The sequence below is a fragment of the Galeopterus variegatus genome, unplaced genomic scaffold, assembly GCF_000696425.1.
Source record: "Galeopterus variegatus unplaced genomic scaffold, G_variegatus-3.0.2 Scaffold209, whole genome shotgun sequence".
NCBI classification, from domain to species: Eukaryota; Metazoa; Chordata; class Mammalia; order Dermoptera; family Cynocephalidae; genus Galeopterus; species Galeopterus variegatus.
Genome location: NW_007726320.1, coordinates 104,807 through 124,412, shown reverse-complemented (window position 1 = coordinate 124,412; position 19,606 = coordinate 104,807). Strand labels below are relative to the sequence as shown.

The window sequence follows — 19,606 nt, the reverse complement described above, 5'->3', positions numbered from 1 at the left end:
TGCTCACTGGCTGAGCGCAGTGCGGGCAACACCAAGCCAAGGGTTATGATCCCCTTACTGGCCAAAAAAAAAAAAAAAAAAAAAAAGATCACTGTTTGAGTAGATAGATCACTACTGTTTGAGGGGCTTTATGTACTTTATTGCTAATCTTTTCAGCAACCCATAAAGGTAGTTATTATTCTCTATCTTAGAGATAAGGATATGAAAACTTTTAAAAAATGACATACTTGTCAGGGGAGGGGGCAGAATTTAAACATAGATAATGACCTGAAAGCCCATACTCTCCCCTACTGGTCTAACAATGCTGTGTTCCCCAAATACTGAAAGTTAGAATATCATAGGAATATAGGAACAAACATATGTGGGTACACCATGAATGGTAGAAATATCTTACAGAAGACTGAGAATTTTCTGGACGGCTAGTTTAAGTCCAATAGTGTGTTTAATATTATAAGGAACCTGGAACTGGCTTTCTGGTGCACGCTATGTATCTGGACTCTGTGGATTTTCATCTGTAATAAGATTCTCATCCTTCATGTGGCTAGTGAGTCTCCTAGGAATGGGAAGTATTTATTTACAAAAGGTAAAATGTCATATCTGAAAGCTGAGAAGCCTGTGTCTTTTTTCTGTACAGAATCCAGACTGCTGATCTTTCTATTTTCTGAAATAGTAGTTTTAGGTCACCAGAACACAGGAAATAAATTTTTTTCTTCTTTCATCATGAATGTATTTATTAAACACCCATCTAAACATGTTACTGATCTAGGGTTGTCGAGGTCTTTTACCTGCCTGTTATCCTGCTGACTGGGCCAATTGTCGAGCTAGGGCTGGGTGTGGAGCTCACAGACCTCTCAAGCCCACTGTCCAGACTGGGTCACAAATCCTTCACCAGACCTCTCACAAGCAGGTCTATGAGCTAGGTAACTGGCCAAAAGGTCCTTGGAAGCTGTAGGTTGGAGAGCAAGGCTGTGCACGGTGGATGCCCGAGGCCGCAGCACCACACATGTGCACTAACTCCACCCACCCACACACAATTTGCTTACAAAGAATGCGCTGCACCACCCCCAACCATACCTAAGATGAGGGGGCCTGATTATTCTATTTTCCCAACAGGGCTTAAAAAATTAAATTTAAGTATGAGGATATGAGTATGTTCTTGGTTAAACAAAGATTCAAATAAGAACTTAAAAGATAAAAGTTCCTTTTATATTCCTACCCAAAACCTGCTCTTTTCCCTAGTGATGACTACTGTCAACAGCTTGGTGTGTATTCTTACAGATTTTTTCTATATAGGATGAGCAGAAGGGGAAATGAACTTAAATTGATGGCTGACTCATCTACTGCATTGAACTGCACTGAGTCTGCTCTATACCCTAAAGGGACAAATTTGGAGAACAAATTGAAGGTGTCCATGGTATAACTCCTTCTAAGCATGATTTGCCTCTCAGATTTACCTAAATTAAGAAAGTTTTCTGTTCATCTCTCTGTTTTAGCTAATTAAATATACTTACAAAATGTAGGCTATAGCAACATAAATGAGATTCATGTATTGTTCTGTAACTTGCTTTACAATATGACTTAGTGATGGAGATCTTTACTCTTTAAGTTGCCGAATGATACAGATGTACTATAGTTAACCATTTTTCTCTTGGACATTTACATTGTTGCTGACTTTGTACAATTACCAACGGAGCTATGTGAACATTCTAGTACATGTGGTGTGTCTTTGAGTGTGTTTGCTGAATATTTCAAGCATCCAGAAGCAGAAATACTATGTTAATTTTGATAGATTTCTACAGCCTTTTAAACAGCTGATTCCATTTATAATCTTACCTACAGTATATGAGAGTAACAGTTTCCCCTGATAAACAAAAGAATCTTCTCTAACCAGGTCCGCTACATTATATAATGCCTTGGGAGATCTGGGATAAGTCAGTTATCATGTCCACCTGTCCTGGAACATGTTATCATAAGAGCATTTTACTTAGAAGCAGTCATAATGGCACCAGAAAGCCATAAAATAACGTAGAATACTTATTATCCTTACCCTAGAACTCTGCATGTAGGATGTAACATAATAACAATCCCAAATCTTTATGTCATGTACTACCAATAGAAAGCCCGATAAATACTTACATGGGGCTGTCTTTTTCTCTCTCTCCTTCGACCATTCTCCTTTCTTGTGATTATAAAATGCTAAGCTCTGCAGGCCCCTTTTGGAACGCATTTCAGGGCTACCTGATCTATGTCTCCCAGGTTGCAATCATCATACTGGCTCGATAAACTTTGCTATATGTATTTGTTTGTTTTGGCAGCTGTCCAGTACAGGGATTAATCTTTGCTGTATGTATTCAGTCTCAGTTGTTTTTTTTTAGGTCAATGCTCCCCACTTTGCCAAAAGAAGGTATTGTAGTAAATCTTGAGATTTTTGCATTTTGATAGTTTAAAAATACTTCATTTAAATTTGTATTTCTCTTGACTACTGAGGTTGAGTATTTTTCCAGTTTATTAATAATTTATATATTATACATAATGTATAATTTATATAATTCATAATATATAAACATGAATGTGCGTGTGTGTGTGTATAAATTTTTCCCTGATGAAATGTTTGCATTTAATCTGAAAAGTAGTATTAGTTGGGAAAGAGGTCCAGGGAAAAAAATATTCATCTGCCATGGCCAACCCACCAGGTTGCTAGTTCTGAAGAGACTTCTAATGACCCAAAGCACGATGTAATGGTTAATAGCAGAAAACTAGACAGAGAAACAGGATTTGTCTATGAAATTAGACATGATGACCCACTAATTATTAAGGATGATAACTAAGAAGTTATTGTCTAATAAGAAAGATTTTTTTGGTACTAGAAGCATGGCTCACATTACTAAAAACAGTGATATTTTATTGGGTTCCCACAGTGGCAAGAATTAGAGTAAAAAAAGCACGCAAATATCCCGATATTTTAAATTTGCCTTCTTTGAATTATAGAGGAAACATTTATTCAGCTTAATTTGGGGCTTATAACTTTAGTCTTCTAAACTGCAGTGTTATTAGTAATATTGAAATCACTCGTTATCATCTGTCTGTCCAATAAAGTACCCACTAGGTACATGTAGCTCTTTAAATTTTTATTAAAATTAAATAAAATTAAAAATTCAGTTGCTCTGGTACATAAGCTATATTGCAAGTGTTCAATAACTACATGTAGCTAGTGGCTATCTTATTGATCAGTGCAGAGAATATATACATTGCAGAAAGTTCTATTGGACAGTGCTGTTTTAGAAGCATGAATGAGCAGAAAGGGAAATGGATTTCAGCTGATGGCTGACTCACTTTACTGCATTGAACTGAACTGAATCTGCTATACATCCGCAAAGGGACAATTCAGAGAATAAGTTGGTGGCGGCCATCGTATATTTGTTTCTCAGATTTTCCTGCACTGAGAAAGGTTTGTGTTATCTCTACATTTTAGCTAAAGAAAGAGTTGTTTGAGATGTTATCTTTTGCTTTTGAATTGTATGGTACTGTATCTATGTATACTAGTTTTTTTATTTGCTATGAAAGCTTTAATTTGTAGCTAAATAATACTGCTCCTTTTTTGAGGAAATACTGTGCTCTGTCCTTTAAGAAGAAAATCCTTTATTTCTTTTGTGATTATAAAAGTAAAGTGTTCACAGTAAAATATTAAAATACATATAATTATAAAAAATTACACCAATTGTAATCCTACCATCCAGAGATAATCGCAGTTAATATTCCAATGAATATCTTTCTAGACTTTTTTGTAAGCATATAAATTTATAATAATAGGGCCATGCTATTCTATTTTATAACTTAAATTTCACTAAAACAATATATCAAATGTCTTTTTATATTATTGTATATTTATCATTTCTACTGATTGCATAGTATCACACTGTGGATGTGTCATTATTTAAGCAGTCTTTCTTATATTAATAATTATTTTGGATATTTTCAATTTGTGACTATCATAAACATGAATAACATCCTCAGGTACATTTTAAAGTGCTCTTTGGATTGTTAGGTCAGAGTATGCTATTATTAATATAATAAAGTCAATAGAAATTTTCTGTCTCAGGAATACAACTAAATTTTAGAAGGTTGATGCTTTTGCAAGTCTTATTAACTATCCAAAGCTTTAAAAAGGAACTGAAGACTCTAGAGCCAGTTATTTAAAAAGCCATAACTATCACTATTTGACATTCCTAAATTTAAATAATTAAACTTTTAAGAGAGAATAGATGATTTCTTAATGTTTCTTCCATGCAAATGTCAAGTTTGCTCAAAGGGAAAAAAAAAACAGTTTAGTAAAATAGTTAAGAGCTGACTCTAGAGCCACACTGATTGGGTTTGAATGCCAGCTCCAGCTGTGTGACCTAGGGTAAATTAAGATGTGCCTCAGTTTTCCCATTTGTAAAATGGAGGAAACAACATACTTACCTCAGAAGATTTTTGTGATGAACACATCTTGTAGTATCCTAGTATTTTGTTTGATTGTGTAACATTTCCCTTTATATAAGGGATATAGGATATACATTTATATTTTAAATGAGAGCAAATGAAAACATTCACTCTTTTTATCTTTCCTTTGGGGTATATATACCCCAGGATATCCTAGGATATCAACCTTAATATGGCACCTACTGGTTGATAATACAAGCAGCTAAATTATAACTTGTCCCACTGTTTCCTTCGAAAATCAAACTACATGTCTTAAATAGGTCAAATATTGTCACAATGAAAATTTCTATAATACCACCACCACATTAATGATCAGTTTATTTCAAGTAATATCTAATAACATTCTGGTACCATAAATTAGTTGAGAATTTGGGGGGTTCATTTTTATGTGATAAAAATTTAGAAAAATTTGCATAGCAAAGTATGACTATAATAAAAATTTTATAAATTGTCATAAATATTACTGAAATGGATTTCTGAAAATGCTCAACTGCCAGAGAGAAACCAGAATTTAGACATTTAAATGTGGATTAAAAAACAAATCTAAATTCCTATAGCAAGAGCCATATCTATTTCCTCTGGTTTCATTAAATGCTGTATCTTGCTGAATTACCAAATGAAGCAAACTCATTTTCTTTTGTGTACAAATGGGATTTTTTTTTTTTTGTCATTAGTTCTTTCTCTCTATAGACTCTGGTTCTACAAACAGCTCACCTGTGTATAAATGGGATTTGAAAACATTGGCTTTGGTTATAACTTTTATATAAAATATCTTAACAGGTTTGTAAGATTAAGTCAGTAGTTTTAGGAACCTCTCCAAAAGTTCCCAGTTAAAAAAGAATAAAACATCAATGACAAACTTCAGCTAAGAAGTACAACTTTCTGATAGAGAATCCTACAATTCTGTTCAGAATAGAGAATACATACCCTCCTCCCCCAGGTATCACTTTTTAAAATTTTTCATTATGATGTCTAAACATAAGTGATTTAAAATTCCTGACATTTAAAATAAATTTTTGGTAACAGATTATCACTGCTGTCTAGGGAAAAATTAAAGCAACCAGCACATGGAAAGAGTGATGCTTTGTTTGTATTTTGGCCATAGGTGTGCTTTAAGAAATAGTGCTCCTTTCAAAATGGAAGAATTTATCTGCCTCCTATTTGATGGGGTTCAGAGCTAAGACGGCTGACTAAACAAACATGGGGGACTGGAATCTTCTTGGAGGTGTTCTGGAGGAAGTCCATGTCCACTCCACCATGATTGGGAAGATCTGGCTCACCATCCTGTTCATATTTCGAATACTCGTTCTGGGTGTAGCAGCTGAAGATGTCTGGAATGATGAACAGTCTGGCTTCATCTGCAATACACAACAACCAGGCTGCAGAAACGTATGCTATGACCAGGCCTTTCCTATCTCCCTCATTAGATACTGGGTTCTGCAGGTGATATTTGTGTCTTCACCATCCCTTGTCTACATGGGCCATGCTTTGTACTGTCTGAGAGTTCTAGAGAATGAGAGGCAGAGGATGAAGGCTCAGTTAAGAGGAGAACTAGAGTGGGTAGAGTTGTGTCTTCACCATCCCTTGTCTACATGGGCCATGCTTTGTACTGTCTGAGAGTTCTAGAGAAAGAGAGGCAGAGGATGAAGGCTCAGTTAAGAGGAGAACTAGAGTGGGTAGAGTCTGAAATGCCTGGGGATCGGAGGAGACTGGAGCAAGAGATTTGTCAGCTGCAGCAAAGGAAATTAAATAAAGCTCCACTCAGAGGAACTTTGCTTTGCACCTATGTGATACACATTTTCACTCGCTCTGTGGTTGAAGTTGGGTTCATGATTGGACAGTACCTTTTATACGGATTTCACTTAGAGCCTCTATTTAAATGCCATGGACATCCGTGTCCAAATATAATTGATTGTTTTGTTTCAAGACCAACAGAAAAGACAATATTCCTCTTATTTATGCAATCCATAGCCACTATTTCAGTTTTCTTAAACATTCTAGAAATTTTCCATCTAGGTTTTAAAAAGATTAAAAGAGGGCTTCGGGGACAATATAAATTGAAGGATGAATATAATGACTTCTGTGCAAACAAGTCAAAACAAAATCTAGCCAAATGTCATAGCACATCTCCAAATTCACTGAAGCGACTCCCTTCTGCACCTGATTATAAGCTGTTAGTGGAAAAGCCAATGCACACAACAGTGTACCCTGCTGCATTTCAGGCAGATCCTGACAATCAAAGTGTAAATGACGAGAAATGCATTTTGGATGAACAGGAAACTGATTCTAATGAGATGTACACACCTAGAACAACCTGTAGTCATCTTCAACACACCAGCTCAAACAATAACAAAGACACTCATAAAATATTTGGAAAAGAAGTTAATGGTAACCAGTTAATGGAAAAAAGAGAAACTGATGGTAAAGACAGCAAAAGGAACCATTACTCTAGGGGTCGCTGTCCTTTTCCAGGTGGTGCTGTAGATCTTTACAACCATATAGGGCATTCACCCCAAACAGCTTTCTCCTTGCCAGCTAACTGCACCTGGAAACCAAGGTGGTTTAGTGCTACGTGGGGTCCCTCTATAGAAGATGAAAACCAGGGGTCACCTCCTAATGGTAACCTCAAGTGCCAGTTAAGAGAGGGCACAATCAGAAGCCTTCCTTCACAGGGACACTCCCAACCACCTGACATTCCAATAACTTCTGATTCTTTGGGAGAGTTGTCCTTTGAGCCCAAGTTTGTCAGAACTTCTAATAATCCTACTATTTGTCCACCAAATCATCTAGTGTCCCTGACGAACAACCTCATGGGTAGGCGGATTTCCACAGACCTTCAGATCTGAACAGCTGTTGCCTTTTGGACATTCTGCATAATTATCAGAGAAGTAGTCTAGTGGTGGTAGAGCAGACACAAAATGGATAAGGGCTGCTCTAAAGACCACCTGTTAAGACAGACAACTGCAAACTCATTTCAGAAATGGAACATAGCTCTAATTCTGAATTGTGAAGGGATGGCTCTAAATTTAGACACAGACTTACCAAATTAGGGTTTTTTGTTTGTTTGTTTGTTTGTTTATGAGTTTATGACTCCCTTCAGAATGTGTGAAACTCATTTTGGGAAAAGTCACATATTCAGAATCGAGGCTAAATGGTTTGACCAGGTTTTCTCTTTGAATGGACCCTAGCCTTAGGCAATTGTTCTTGATCTATATAATTCCTCCTTTTAGTTATTCTTTATCTTTAGACACTGGATTAATTTTGTTTGCCCCTAGAACTTAATAACTTAGTTTCTTTAACAGACTGCAACATGATGTGTCTTGAATATAACCTTAATGTTGCTATCCAGTAAATAAAATCCTAAAAAGACTCGTGGCTTTCTTTCACCAGTTTACAGCATCCTGATTCACTGCCTGGATTGGAGTCTTGGCTCTACTACTCGCCGGTCATCTAACCTCACCATTCTACTAACAGTATCTACCTACAGGGATGTAGTGAAGATTAAAATGAAAAACACCTATGTTTCGTACAGTGCTGGCACACAGTAAGCCCTCAGAAGTGCTAGCTATTATTAGCACGTTACTCCTCAACCTCCAGAGGCCCACATCAAGCCAGCCACAAATCAAGGAAACTCCAAATGTAAAAGCTGGGGCTAAGACACACTCCTCAAGCCCCTCGAAATCGAAGGGTCTCTTTGCGTCTGTCTTGCGCACTTCGGGAAGACGGCCAAGCAGCCCAGCATATGTAGGTCACTATGGCTTCCGAGTTGAGAAAGGTGCGCCCACTACCACGGTCCGGGGACTCTCCCTCCCGCAATAGTCCTCGTGCTCCCAGGCCCCACCTGGCCCCACCTGGACACTTGTCCCCAGTCACCCAAACCCCGCCTTTCGCTAAGCAACCGAACCGCCACGGGAGCCGGAAAAGGAAGGAGAGGTGCTGCTTCCACAGCCGGAGGGGCGGGCGTACGCAGCCTCACTCGGCTCAGCCGGCTCTGGGGGATTCCGAGCGTCCCGGTCGCCATGAAAACCGGCCACATCCCCTCGATTCCGGACCGTGGTTGGCCAGTGCGCAGGCGCGCGCGCCCTTCCGCGCATGAGCAGTGCTGCTCCGAGCCCGCCAGTCACGGTGTCCGGCGCCAGCGACGCCGCTGCCGCTGTCGCTATGGCCCATTACAAAGTGAGGGGGGCGCGGCGCGGCTGGGGGCGTGCGGGCGGTAGCCAGCTGTTGGTCGGCTTCGGGGGGGCGCGGGGCGCGCGCAGTTTTGAGGGGCCCCGAGGTAGCGAGACGGAGGCGGGGTTGTCCCAGCCCCTTCTTCCTGCTCCGGCCCCCGCGCTTCGTCCACTGACCCGCGGTGTCTCTTCAGGCCGCCGACTCGAAGCGCGAGCAGTTCCGGAGGTACTTGGAGAAGTCGGGGGTGCTGGACACGCTGACCAAGGGTAAGCCTGGGCTAGGAGAGGGTTCCTCGTGCCCTTGTCATGCCACGCTGCGCCGCTGGCGGGCCGTGGCGTGGGGAGGGACTGGGAACAAGTAGGACCCGGCCGGGGTCCAGCAAGGTGGGCGTCGGGGTGTGGCGGGGACGGGCACACGCTGGCTGCCGGACGCCAGCGGGTGGGTCGCCTAGCTCACGCTTCCACTCAGCGCCAGGAGGGAAACTCCTGCAGCTGTTGCTAAGTCTCTCCAACTTCCGTTGCTTTGCCTCAAGCAGTGCAATGGACATGTTTGCTAAAGACCTTAGATCCCAGTTTCTCTGCCTTACAGTCTTTTGCAGAGTCCATAAAATCTTGAGAAACATTTGCCCTCGAACAAAGGATAGCTGGGAAAACTATCAGATTTGAAAGTGACCCAAAGTAGGCGATTCATAGCCAATCTGGTTGTGCCTTTTCAACCCCCGTTTCTTAATCTGTATCAATTCCTACTTTGTGTACATTTCATAATTAAAGTAGAATTACAGTTTAAAGAGCTTGCGGGCACATCAAATAGTTACATTGCTTCCACTTTTTAAAATGGAAGCTGACTGTTAACACTGTTATCTCTTCCCCTCTTGAACCCTCTTAGTGGGTTGAAGATCTAAGTACATGAGTAAGAAGATGCTTGAATCAGGAGGATTCCAAGATATAGTCAGGGTATTGCTCACTTCATTAACTGAAGTAATTTGAATGCCTGCTATGTGTCACTCAGCTCACCAGCTGGGATTTTCAAGGGTGTAGAATAGAATTAATGGCAAAGATTAGGACTTGAGTCCATATAAGAAGAATCGTTAGTGTCTGAAAAATAATTTGGTAACTGCTCTTTGGGCAGAAGCAAAGTTTAGGAGAAAATTCTGGGAGAAGAACTCCTGGATCTCAGCAGAAATCAGGGCTTTTAATAGGCTGTAATTCTGAATTGCTACCTACTTTGGGTTCAGATACTAGTTTCTCTGTGTCTTCACAAATAAATTTCAACAAATATTAAGAGATTGCTCTGTGAAAGTGCCGTTGTGTTGTCCGTGGAAGTGTCCCAGATGCTTGGAATGTTATCCTCTCAAAAAACTTCACAAGTTCATTTCTTTCATGTAACCACTTTATTCTGGTCTTTGTTCTAGACACCAGGGATACAGCAGTGGAAAAAAAAAGTCCTCAGCTCTCCTGAGTTTATATCCTAGCTGGGGAGACATAATAAATGAATACATAGTGTCAGCTAGTGGTAAATGTTACAAATAAAAACATAGCAAGGTTAGAGGATAAACAATGATGGGTGGGATGTGTATGACATTTTATATAGGGTGGTGGGGGGAAGGCCTTTCATAAAGTAACTTTTGAGCAGAGACCTGAATGAAACAGTATATGTAATGTCAAGAGTTCGAGGAAGTCGAGGGAGCCCAGAGTGGCTGGATGGCGTGAATGATAGAATGGTAAAAGCCAGAAAAGTGACACTTGTAGTAGGTAACTGACTACAGATACTAGATGAACTAACATACTAGATGATGTACAGATTTGTGGCCATACAAAGATTTTCCTTCATGTGAGATTGGAAACCCCTGGAGGTTTCTTTTCCCTTGCTCACAAACACTGGAATCTAATCTCCCAATCTCCTTAGATTTCCAGTCTCCCAAATTACATCAGAAAACTTAACATAGTATCTACTGATATAATTTATTTAAAATTTGATTCTCAGCTTCATAGTTATTTTACACAAATTTAATTTATGGTTTTTTTGTTTTTGTTTTTGTTTTTTTGTCCTTTTTGAGACCGGCCGCACCGCGCTCAGCCAGTGAGTGCTGTGAGCACACCGGTCATCCCTATATAGGATCCGAACCCTTGGCGGGAGCGCTGCAGCGCTCCCAGCGCCGCACTCTCCCGAGTGCGCCAGGGGCTTGGCCCTTAATTTATGTTTTTTATCCCGCTTATTTCCAAGAGGATTTGAAACTACTTATAACATTAAAACACTGTAAGAGAATGGCTAAAGATAAAGATGATAAGTCATTTGTTAGAAGATGCATTTTAGCTATTTTGAGCACTATATCAACCTCTAAAAATCCTGGCTGCTAAGGCAAAAATGGGAACATGATTGGGTATAGAATTCTCATTGTCTGATTAAAAGGAAGTGTATTTCATCTATAGAAAAGCACAAGAAACTTAACATTTACATTACGTTCTGCAATTATCAACCCTGTAAGTACCATGGACAGAAATTAAGAAGCTGAGAGAAACGGGGTGGGGGAAGAAGAGGAGTAAAGGGTAAGAGTATTAATATCCGTGTTTTATAAAATTAGGATTCAATAGAGATCAGTGGAAATTAGTGGAAGAAGAAACAGAGGTTTGAACATATAATTTAAAGAGAAAGGTTATAAAAAGAGAGATTAAAGAGTACTGTAACATATTGAAAGGCAAGAGGGAAGGAGAGGAGGGGGTAGTGGTGGGGTAAATATACCAATTTCTCAAAAAATAGTGCTGGAAGTGTATTTAGAAAGATGAAGAATAACTATTAGAACTCAATATAAGTTGTTAAAAGTAGTTGCCCATTTTGTTTTTCCATACTATTATTTTGAAAAATTATTAAAACTCTAAAAAACAAGAGAAGCATGTATAAGTTAGTTTACAACAGGACTTCTTAACTTGTGGTCTAATATGCAATTTTTGTGTGTGTAGTTACTTGTTTTGCTTTTATCAGAGTTTTCAAAGGGTTCCATGCATACAAAGGTTAACCACTGGTTTATAGAGATTTTTATCTGAATAGCAAATTTTAGGAGGAATTTGTTCAATAGATGAGCAAGGAAGGTAGTGCTTACATGAGCTACTGGATATGAAAACACTAAAGTATATATTTTAATGTTGATTACTGGAAAAATTTTTGGTTTGTGGTTAGTATATTGTGTATGAAACTTCATTCTTGAAGAACATTTTGAATTCAGAGCTTCTTCTAGTAATTATCATAGCCCTGATGATTCTCTCTTAAATTTTTGTCAAATTTGTTTCTTCCCACCCCTCTATCACTTTAGTGCAGGTCACTACCTTTTTAAACTGGATTTTACTACATTGGCCTTTTTTTTTTTTTTTTTTTTCCTTTTTGTCTTTTTTCGTGTCTGGCAACGGACCGCAACCCTCAGTGTCGCACCCGTACCGGACCGGGACCGGCAACGGGATCGCAACCCTCGGTGCTGCGCCCGCCCCTCGCTCAGCCAGTGAGCGGGAACCGGTCTGTATGTGGGATCCGAACCCTCGGCGGGAGAGCCGCCACGCTCACAAGCGGCGCACTGTAGCAGTGCGCCACCGGGCCGGCCCAACATTGGCCTTTTAACTGTTCTTTCTGCCTTTATCCTTGTTCCACTTCAGTTGGACTTCCACACAGCAATCAAGTGTGATCCTGTCACTCCCCTGCTTAAAACGGTTTAACTATGTGCTTGTTATTCTGAGGATCAAAGTACAACCAAACCTGCATGACCTTCCATAGTCTGGCCCCGGACCACCTTGCCAGCTTCCTTTCCCGCCACATTACTCACAACTCCATCCAGCCATTCTTAACTTTTCAGTTCCTCAATGGGTTGTTCTCTTGCCCCTGGGCCTTCCTGTTTTATCTGAAACACTCACTGTGTAGGTCTCAGGTCTTTTCCTTTCTTTAGTAAGTCTTCCCTGATGTCCTACACTGAGTTAGGCGTTCTTCCACAGTGCTCCCATAACCCGTTATCCAGTATTGCTGCTTGATACTTTCTCTGTCTTGTTCCTTGTTTATCTTTTAACTAGACTGTAAATTCGTTGAGAGTAGGGACCTTGTCTGTCTTGTTTACCATTTTATGGACAGTCTTAGCAATGTGCTTGGCGTATAGTAAGCACTTAATATTTACTGGGTTATGAAATATAATTTCAGCCATTCAAATTTAAGACTTTAATTGTTGTTTTTTCTGCTTTTTGATTTGCAGTGTTGGTAGCCTTATATGAAGAACCAGAGAAACCTAATAGTGCTTTGGAGTATCCTTTTCATTTTTGAAGTCAGAAAAAGGCCTTATTTTTGAAACTCTTATTTTTTCATATTGAATAACCTTTAAAATACTTTTGCTTTTTGAAAAAGCTACCTTCCTTTGAGTTTTTGGATAAAGGTCTCTGGATAATTACTGGTGGTAGGGTGGGTGACTCTGGTCAGGGATATCGATGCTACTCTGGGCCATTTCATTAGTTTCAGTTCTAAGAAGTAAATTCTTAACATTGATACTAGTTTTTTAAAGCATCACTTAGGAGCTGCTACCCCAGAAAATCCAGAAATAGAAGTGCTTCGCCTAGAATTGGCAGAAATGAAAGAGAAATATGAAGCTATTGTAGAAGAAAATAAAAAACTGAAAGCAAAGGTAAATTTTTAAAAAGAATGTTAAAAATAATTTTACCTTTAATGATTGATTATGATTAAAACCTCACTAAAATGTACAACAGGGGAGGGAAGAGGGCAAATACTAATCTGAATTAATTACAAGGCCAAACTTATGCCCCATTTAGAAAACCACAAGACAGACTGTAAATAGGACAAGCAAAGTGTGGTCAAGAAGAAGTTCTTGGGAACCTGCATTGACAAAAAGATGAGAATATTGGCTAAGACTGCTTATAAGTAGATGGATAGTTCTGAGATTCTTAAGCAGTTGATTTAAGTAGGTCAGTATAGGGCCACTGCTTTGTGAATGGCATCTCTTAGAGTAGGGCAGTGCACAATCTGCGTGGTCATATGTGGTGGCACTGGCTTAAATTTACTGTGTAAATTTGTTTGCACTTAATTTTATCTAGTGCTGAAGTTTTTTCTGTGTTAAGTCCCGTGAGAATTTTCATAAACTTCAAATTAGTTTACTCTAAGTCTTTGAGGTTTTACCACATTCTGAATCACATAATGCACTTTACATTATTCTAGGTATTTCTTGTAGTGTTTCATTTTCCCAACAACTTTGTGAGATAAGTGAAATAGGTACACAGCATCTTTTATAGGTAAGGAAACTAAAGCACAGTGAAGTCTAATTACTTCTCGAATTGATAGCAAATTTTAAGAACCCAAATATCAGCCTCATGTTCTTGCAAGGAATCACAATGTACTATGAAAGAAAATGCAATATTTTAAATTACCCAAGATTTCACAATGTGCAAATGCTAGTCAAGTCTTTGGCACCTTTTAAATCAAAGACATTAGGGCTGAGCCCGTGGCGCACTCGGGAGAGTATGGCGCTGGGAGCGCAGCAGCGCTCCCACCGCGGGTTTGTATCCTATATAGGGATGACCGGTGCGCTCACAGCACTCATTGGCTGAGCGCGGTGCGGCCGGTCTCAAAAAGGACAAAAAAAAAAAAAAAAGTCAAAGACATTAGTTACTCTTCATTAATTGACCAGATTAATATGTGCAACATAACTCTCTACTTTTTAGAGGAAATTTCAGTGAACTTTTGGTAAGAAGAAAGTTCCTTATTATAAGCCACAGCATCTTCGGGAAGATATAGATTATTGCATATCAAGTATTTGAACAGTACAGTAATGAATTGGAATTAAATTTTAGTTTCCCAGTAATTTTTTTTTTTTTCCTTTTTGTCTTTTTTCGTGACCGGCAACGGATCGCAACCCTCAGTGTCGCGCCCGTACTTCCCAGTAATTTTAAAGGTTTATATGAAAAGGGCTTTTATTAGGTTTGATTGTATTAAATCCTAAGTCATTGACTGGTTTCAAAAGGATAGGTATAGAAACTTATATTAATACAAACTTACTGACTCAGTAACTAAATTGAACATAATAGTTAACTCATTTTGTTTTGTTTCTAAGTTTTTTACTTAATTTAGAATAAAATTCCTACTTAAACTCCTATGTCTTTGCCCCATAGCTTGCTCAGTATGAACCACCTCAGGAGGAGAAGCGTGCTGAATAGGATTCTTCTCAGTTGAAAAGACACTGAAAAAATGGTTTTGTATGACTTGAATAGTTTGTATAGTATATAATTTTTCTGAACAGATGCTATAGAACTCTTTTAATATGTTTAATTCACCTATCACACTTTAACTGTTATAAACACATATACTTAAGAGTCACTAATAAAAACTTATTATAACTTTCTTTGGGTCTTAAAGAAGGAGAATCCAAAGTAAATCCTGACAAAAACCTAAACATAGCCATCTAATTCATTACCTTAGAAGACATTCTGTTTATTAGTCTGATTAGGAATGATGGTACTTGGTATTTTAGCCAAGGAAGTTTAGCATGTAGCTATTCCTTGGTTTAGTTCAGGATATGAGCACAGGTACAGTAACTCTTTAAAATGAAGGTGACACTGTTGTTTATATTCCCTGTAGGTAGCTGGAGGGATCTGTGTGACATAAGATGCTTTTGCACAGGTTCCCATGAATCTTCCACTCTTGTTTATATAACATGGAACAAATATCTCTTCTGTGCCACCACTATGCCTTAGATAACTGTGTGTGTGCCAGTTTGAACTCTCACACCACATTTTCCTTCTATGCAATCATGCTTTATCTGATAATCTTGCCTTGCTTTGCTCTGTGCTTTAGTGGGTCCTAGTCACACACTGGCCTTTCTGTGTTGTTTTTCCAATTTGATTAATAACAGCAGTTACCATGATTGTAATTTATATAACTTTAAACAGGATCACACTGTTCCCCTGCCTTACTTAGTTGCTTAGTTGAGTGCAGAACGGAGGCAATATAAAATTCTGGGTTCACACATAAGCTGGGATGAGAAGGGGAATGAGCCATCTATGAGTATTGTGAAAAATTATAGTCTGTGGGTATAATTATATCGTGATTTTTTCCCTCAAAGTATTTTTCTAGCCTTGAATTCATTTTATCTTCATTATCCCTGTGAAGTTGGTAGGGCAACTATGAGGGGAGGTTGGGTGCTGAATTTTTAGGCCAAAGACTGATACTAATGCAAGTTACTAACTGTAGAACCTTGGGCACATTAGTTAACTGCTCTGAGATTCACTTTCCTCATCTGTTAAATAAGAAGACTATCTGTGTTGCCTACCTCACAGGGTTGTTGTGAGGGTTAAATGAGAATGTATGTGAAATACTTGTAAATGGTAAAGCACTATATTCTTGTTTGTTAGTCCTTTTTCCTTTCTTTTGGAAGACTTACAGTCATGCTTTGTTTTATTGGTCACATTTTCCTCATTGATAGACTGACATTTTAAAGTATTCCTATTTCATGTGTTTTATCCCTATTGTTAGAGAACCTGTCTTTATTTTTTGGCCAAAACACACATAGAAAACAAAATGATCTAATGAAAGCTGGTTTAACTAGCAAAAAGCTGGGCACCTGCTGAAAACTGATAAAGCCAATTAGAAGGGCATTTTTTTTTTTTTTGACTGGCAAGGGGATCACAACCCTTGGCTTGGCGCCGTCTACACCACGCTCAGCCAGTGAGCGCACTGGCCATCCCTATATAGGATTCGAATCCGCGGCCCTGGTGCTATCAGCACTGCACTCTCCGGCCCTATAAGGGCATTTTAATCAGTCATGTTGACAGGAATGTAGCAACGGTTTGTGCCTCTTCTAGTCACAAGTTTGTTTTTGGAGAGGGGCCAGATACTATTGCAAGAACATTCACTTGAATAGGTTTCTCTTTTACAATTTGAGGGCCTCCTATATGGACAGCAGTGGGCTAAGTGCTGGATGGGATAAAGATGAATGACTTGAAGTTGGTTATGAGTATATAAATAATTACGGTGTGGGTTTGGATGTGCTAGGAACCATAAGATTAAAAAAACATGTAAGGGTTATGAAACAGAGGGAGACTTGGCTTCTTTAAGCAGTTGGTATGACAGTCCCTTTGTATATAAATAATTACGGTGTGGGTTTGGATGTGCTAGGAACCATAAGATTAAAAAAACATGGCCCCATAAGGGTTATGAAACAGAGGGAGACTTGGCTTCTTTAAGCAGTTGGTATGACAGTCCCTTTGTGGATACAGGAAAGTTCTTCTGACAGCAACCCTCACTTGCTTTTTTTCTCATGGGACTAGTATTTATATTTATGTCAGTCAGATAACTGTCTACCATCCTTTTGGACAGAATGGCAACATATGGGTTGGATAATCACACTTTTAGGTGGAACTGTCCTGCTAAAACTGCTGTACCAGTCAGTGCTATTTAAAAATTCAGGGTCAGGCTGGCCACTGGAGGTCCTCTTCAACATTTCTACCAAGGATTTGGATGACTGTATATAGAAAATGCTCGATGGATTAGAAAATAGATCCTATCAGTTCAGTTCCTGCTGTGCTCCAGCTGCCTTATCTATAAAATACAGATTTCACATTTTGCCTACTTCACAAGGTGGTTGTAAGGATCAAATTAAATATAACGGATGTAAAAGTGCCTTGTAATCTGTAAAGGACTACATACAGATCACATGGTAATAATGCCAAATCTGCATATGCCACAAAATTGGAGACGTATATGGTTGGTAGACTCTATTGAAACAAGCTTTAAACTGACTGACAACCTGGAGTAGCCAAACTGTTGGGCCTAAACCAAAATTGAAATATTAAGTCTTATATTTAGGTTAAAAAATGCAGTTATCCAAGTTTAGGCACTAGGATTGCTGACAAAGTACTAGTTCCAGTGATTATCAGTGTGAACCACTTATACCCAATAGATACTTTTAAAAGATTCCATTCTGAACAGCATTAATGGAAATATTGTCCAGGTGTTAGTCACCTTGAAGGTTGTATTGGTTAGTATAGTTTTGTATGTGCCAGCCATTTGATGGATGTTGACAGGCTTGAATGCATATAAAGGAGAGTGATCAGTAGGGAGAGGAGATTTAAAAATACAAGAATGTGCTGTCCAATATGGTAGCCACCAGCTAAAATTAAATAAAAACTTGGTTCCTTAGTTACACTAGCAACATTTCGAGTGCTAAGTCTACACATGGCTAGTGGCTACCATATTGACGAGGGCAGATATAGAACATTTCTACCATCACAGAAAGTTCTGTTGAACAGCACCATAGAAGGAATGGTTGAAGGAACTGAGGATGTTTAGTGTGGAACAGAGATAACTTAGTGGGTAACGAAAACTGCAATCTGATATTTGAAGGGCTCTCATGAAAAAGGTGAAGGCACCTCCTATTTTGTTCCCATATAGGCTTCAGGGAGTGTAATTTTTGGCTTGCATAAGAAACTTTTTTTTTTTTTAGACCTTTACAGTGGAATTGGCTGCCTTTTGAGACAGCGAGCTCTCTTCCGTTGGAACTAGTAAGTGCATTCATTCTGCATGTCTATCAGTCAGAGACACTGTAGTGTTGTCTTTCTAGGTGAGAGGTTGGGCTCGATGACCGGTAAGGGTGTGTCCCACCTCTAACTTGTAGGTTCAGACATACCCAGAGTCTCAGACCTGCATGAGTGTACTTTTCCTTCATTATCAAGAAGTCAACCTCCTTGGAAGACCAGGACCCCCCCCCCCCGCCCTTTTAAAAATAAAAAGGGCTGTGCTTTAAGAGGGTCCTCTTGTCAAGTTTCCAATTCTAGAGCCTGTCGAAGGTAAAAATTCCTCTAGCTTTCTCAAACATATTTGGTGATGAGCATTTGCTTTAGTTTACTATCATCCCTCTGGTCTCTAATCTGAAGTAGGTCATAGAACATACAGTGTTCTGTTGGGGGCAGGAGTTGTTACTGGAGAAATAGACTTTAGGTGCAAAAGGGAAATTGAGTCCTTTTGAGTCTGAAGTGGCAGCAGTATCTACTATCAGCGCTTTGCTGGACAAAGAAGATAAGAGCTTGGTGGTATCTGTTTCCTATCAGGGTCCAGCTACCTGTGAGAACAAGCTATCACACTGACTCTCCCTTGATTGAGGCTCTGCCCTCTGGCTGGCTGGCTCCTCCTCCATACCTGTGCACATCCCAACCATATCCATCCATCTACACCTGCTTAGACGCCACCTCTTTACAGACTTTCTCATACTCACAACTCTAGCATTTTTATCCGTGCCTTTGACTTTCCCATATAATGTTTCATACCGAGGTTACTTACGCAGAGGTCAGATCTCTCTGTTACTCTTCAAGCAACTTGAAGGCAGGCAGGGTCCAGGTTGGTTCCAGTTTTGTGCCCCTTGGGTAGGTACCCAGAACATCGCAGGTATCAGTACTGGTGGGCGAGTACAATTGCAGGAGGAGGACGATCAGTTCTTCCCCCAAGTGCCCAGAGAGCATCTCCTTTTGCGGTGCTCTCAGGAGCCGGGAAGAAGGCAGGGGAGCGGCGAGGAGCAGGGCGCGTACTGGGCAGAGCCGAGGTGCGCGCGGCCTGGGGCGGAGGGCGGAGGGCAGAGGGCAGAGGGTCGGGAGCCGGGGCAAGAGGCGCGGCCGGTCCACCGGCCTCGTGACTCCTCCCCGCCCCCTCCGGGGCTGCGAGTCAGGTGATTCCGGGCACGTGACGGGGCACCACCTACCCTGCTGCCCCCGAATGGCAGTTGGGGCGACCAATGAGGAGCGGGGCCTCGGCTCGGGGCCTATGAGAGCCGGGGTCCGGGAGGCGGGCCGGACGGTGGCGGCTGCCGAGGGCGGCGGCGGCGGCGGACTGGGGAGGCGACAGCCTGGCTCGGCCTGGCCTGTCAGGGTGCGGGCGGCGGCGGCTCCGGCACCATGTCCCTGCAGTACGGGGCGGAGGAGACGCCCCCCGG

The 19,606-nt window shown here is 40.2% G+C and overlaps 3 protein-coding genes across 4 annotated transcripts in view; all 3 read left to right on the top strand.

Moving 5' to 3' along the window:
- Positions 1–5,136: 5,136 nt before the first annotated feature.
- GJA9 (gap junction protein, alpha 9, 59kDa) lies at positions 5,137–7,429 on the top strand. 2 transcript variants are annotated; one of them, XM_008565843.1, is made up of 2 exons: positions 5,137–5,958; positions 6,075–7,429. In XM_008565843.1, exons 1-2 carry the CDS (start codon positions 5,683–5,685, stop codon positions 7,326–7,328), a joined length of 1,530 nt encoding a protein of 509 aa, XP_008564065.1. In that variant the 5' UTR covers positions 5,137–5,682; the 3' UTR covers positions 7,329–7,429. The 2 variants fall into 2 exon arrangements, with proteins under 2 accessions (XP_008564065.1, XP_008564066.1); XM_008565844.1 differs by having other exon boundaries at positions 5,137–6,002; positions 6,119–7,328.
- A 1,007-nt stretch (positions 7,430–8,436) lies between these two features.
- On the top strand, positions 8,437–16,036 carry MYCBP (MYC binding protein). Its single transcript, XM_008565845.1, has 5 exons — positions 8,437–8,658; positions 8,846–8,918; positions 12,878–12,926; positions 13,171–13,300; positions 14,799–16,036. Exons 1-5 carry the CDS (start codon positions 8,575–8,577, stop codon positions 14,841–14,843), a joined length of 381 nt encoding a protein of 126 aa, XP_008564067.1. The 5' UTR covers positions 8,437–8,574; the 3' UTR covers positions 14,844–16,036.
- Positions 8,846–19,606, top strand: part of RRAGC (Ras-related GTP binding C) — a 29,745-nt gene continuing 18,984 nt past the window's right edge. The window contains exon 1 of the mRNA XM_008565847.1: positions 8,846–8,918. The gene's annotated coding sequence lies outside the window, so the exon portion shown is untranslated. The remainder of the gene's footprint in view (positions 8,919–19,606) is intronic.

Coding starts and splice junctions, on each gene's coding strand:
- MYCBP (XM_008565845.1), top strand. CDS start 8,575: ATGAGCAGTGCTGCTCCGAGCCCGCCAGTCACGGTGTCCGGCGCCAGC. Junction 8,919..12,877: donor GCTGGACACGCTGACCAAGG/GTAAGCCTGGGC, acceptor TTTGATTTGCAG/TGTTGGTAGCCTTATATGAA. Junction 12,927..13,170: donor AAACCTAATAGTGCTTTGGA/GTATCCTTTTCA, acceptor CATTGATACTAG/TTTTTTAAAGCATCACTTAG.
- GJA9 (XM_008565843.1), top strand. CDS start 5,683: ATGGGGGACTGGAATCTTCTTGGAGGTGTTCTGGAGGAAGTCCATGTC. Junction 5,959..6,074: donor CTTCACCATCCCTTGTCTAC/ATGGGCCATGCT, acceptor TCCCTTGTCTAC/ATGGGCCATGCTTTGTACTG.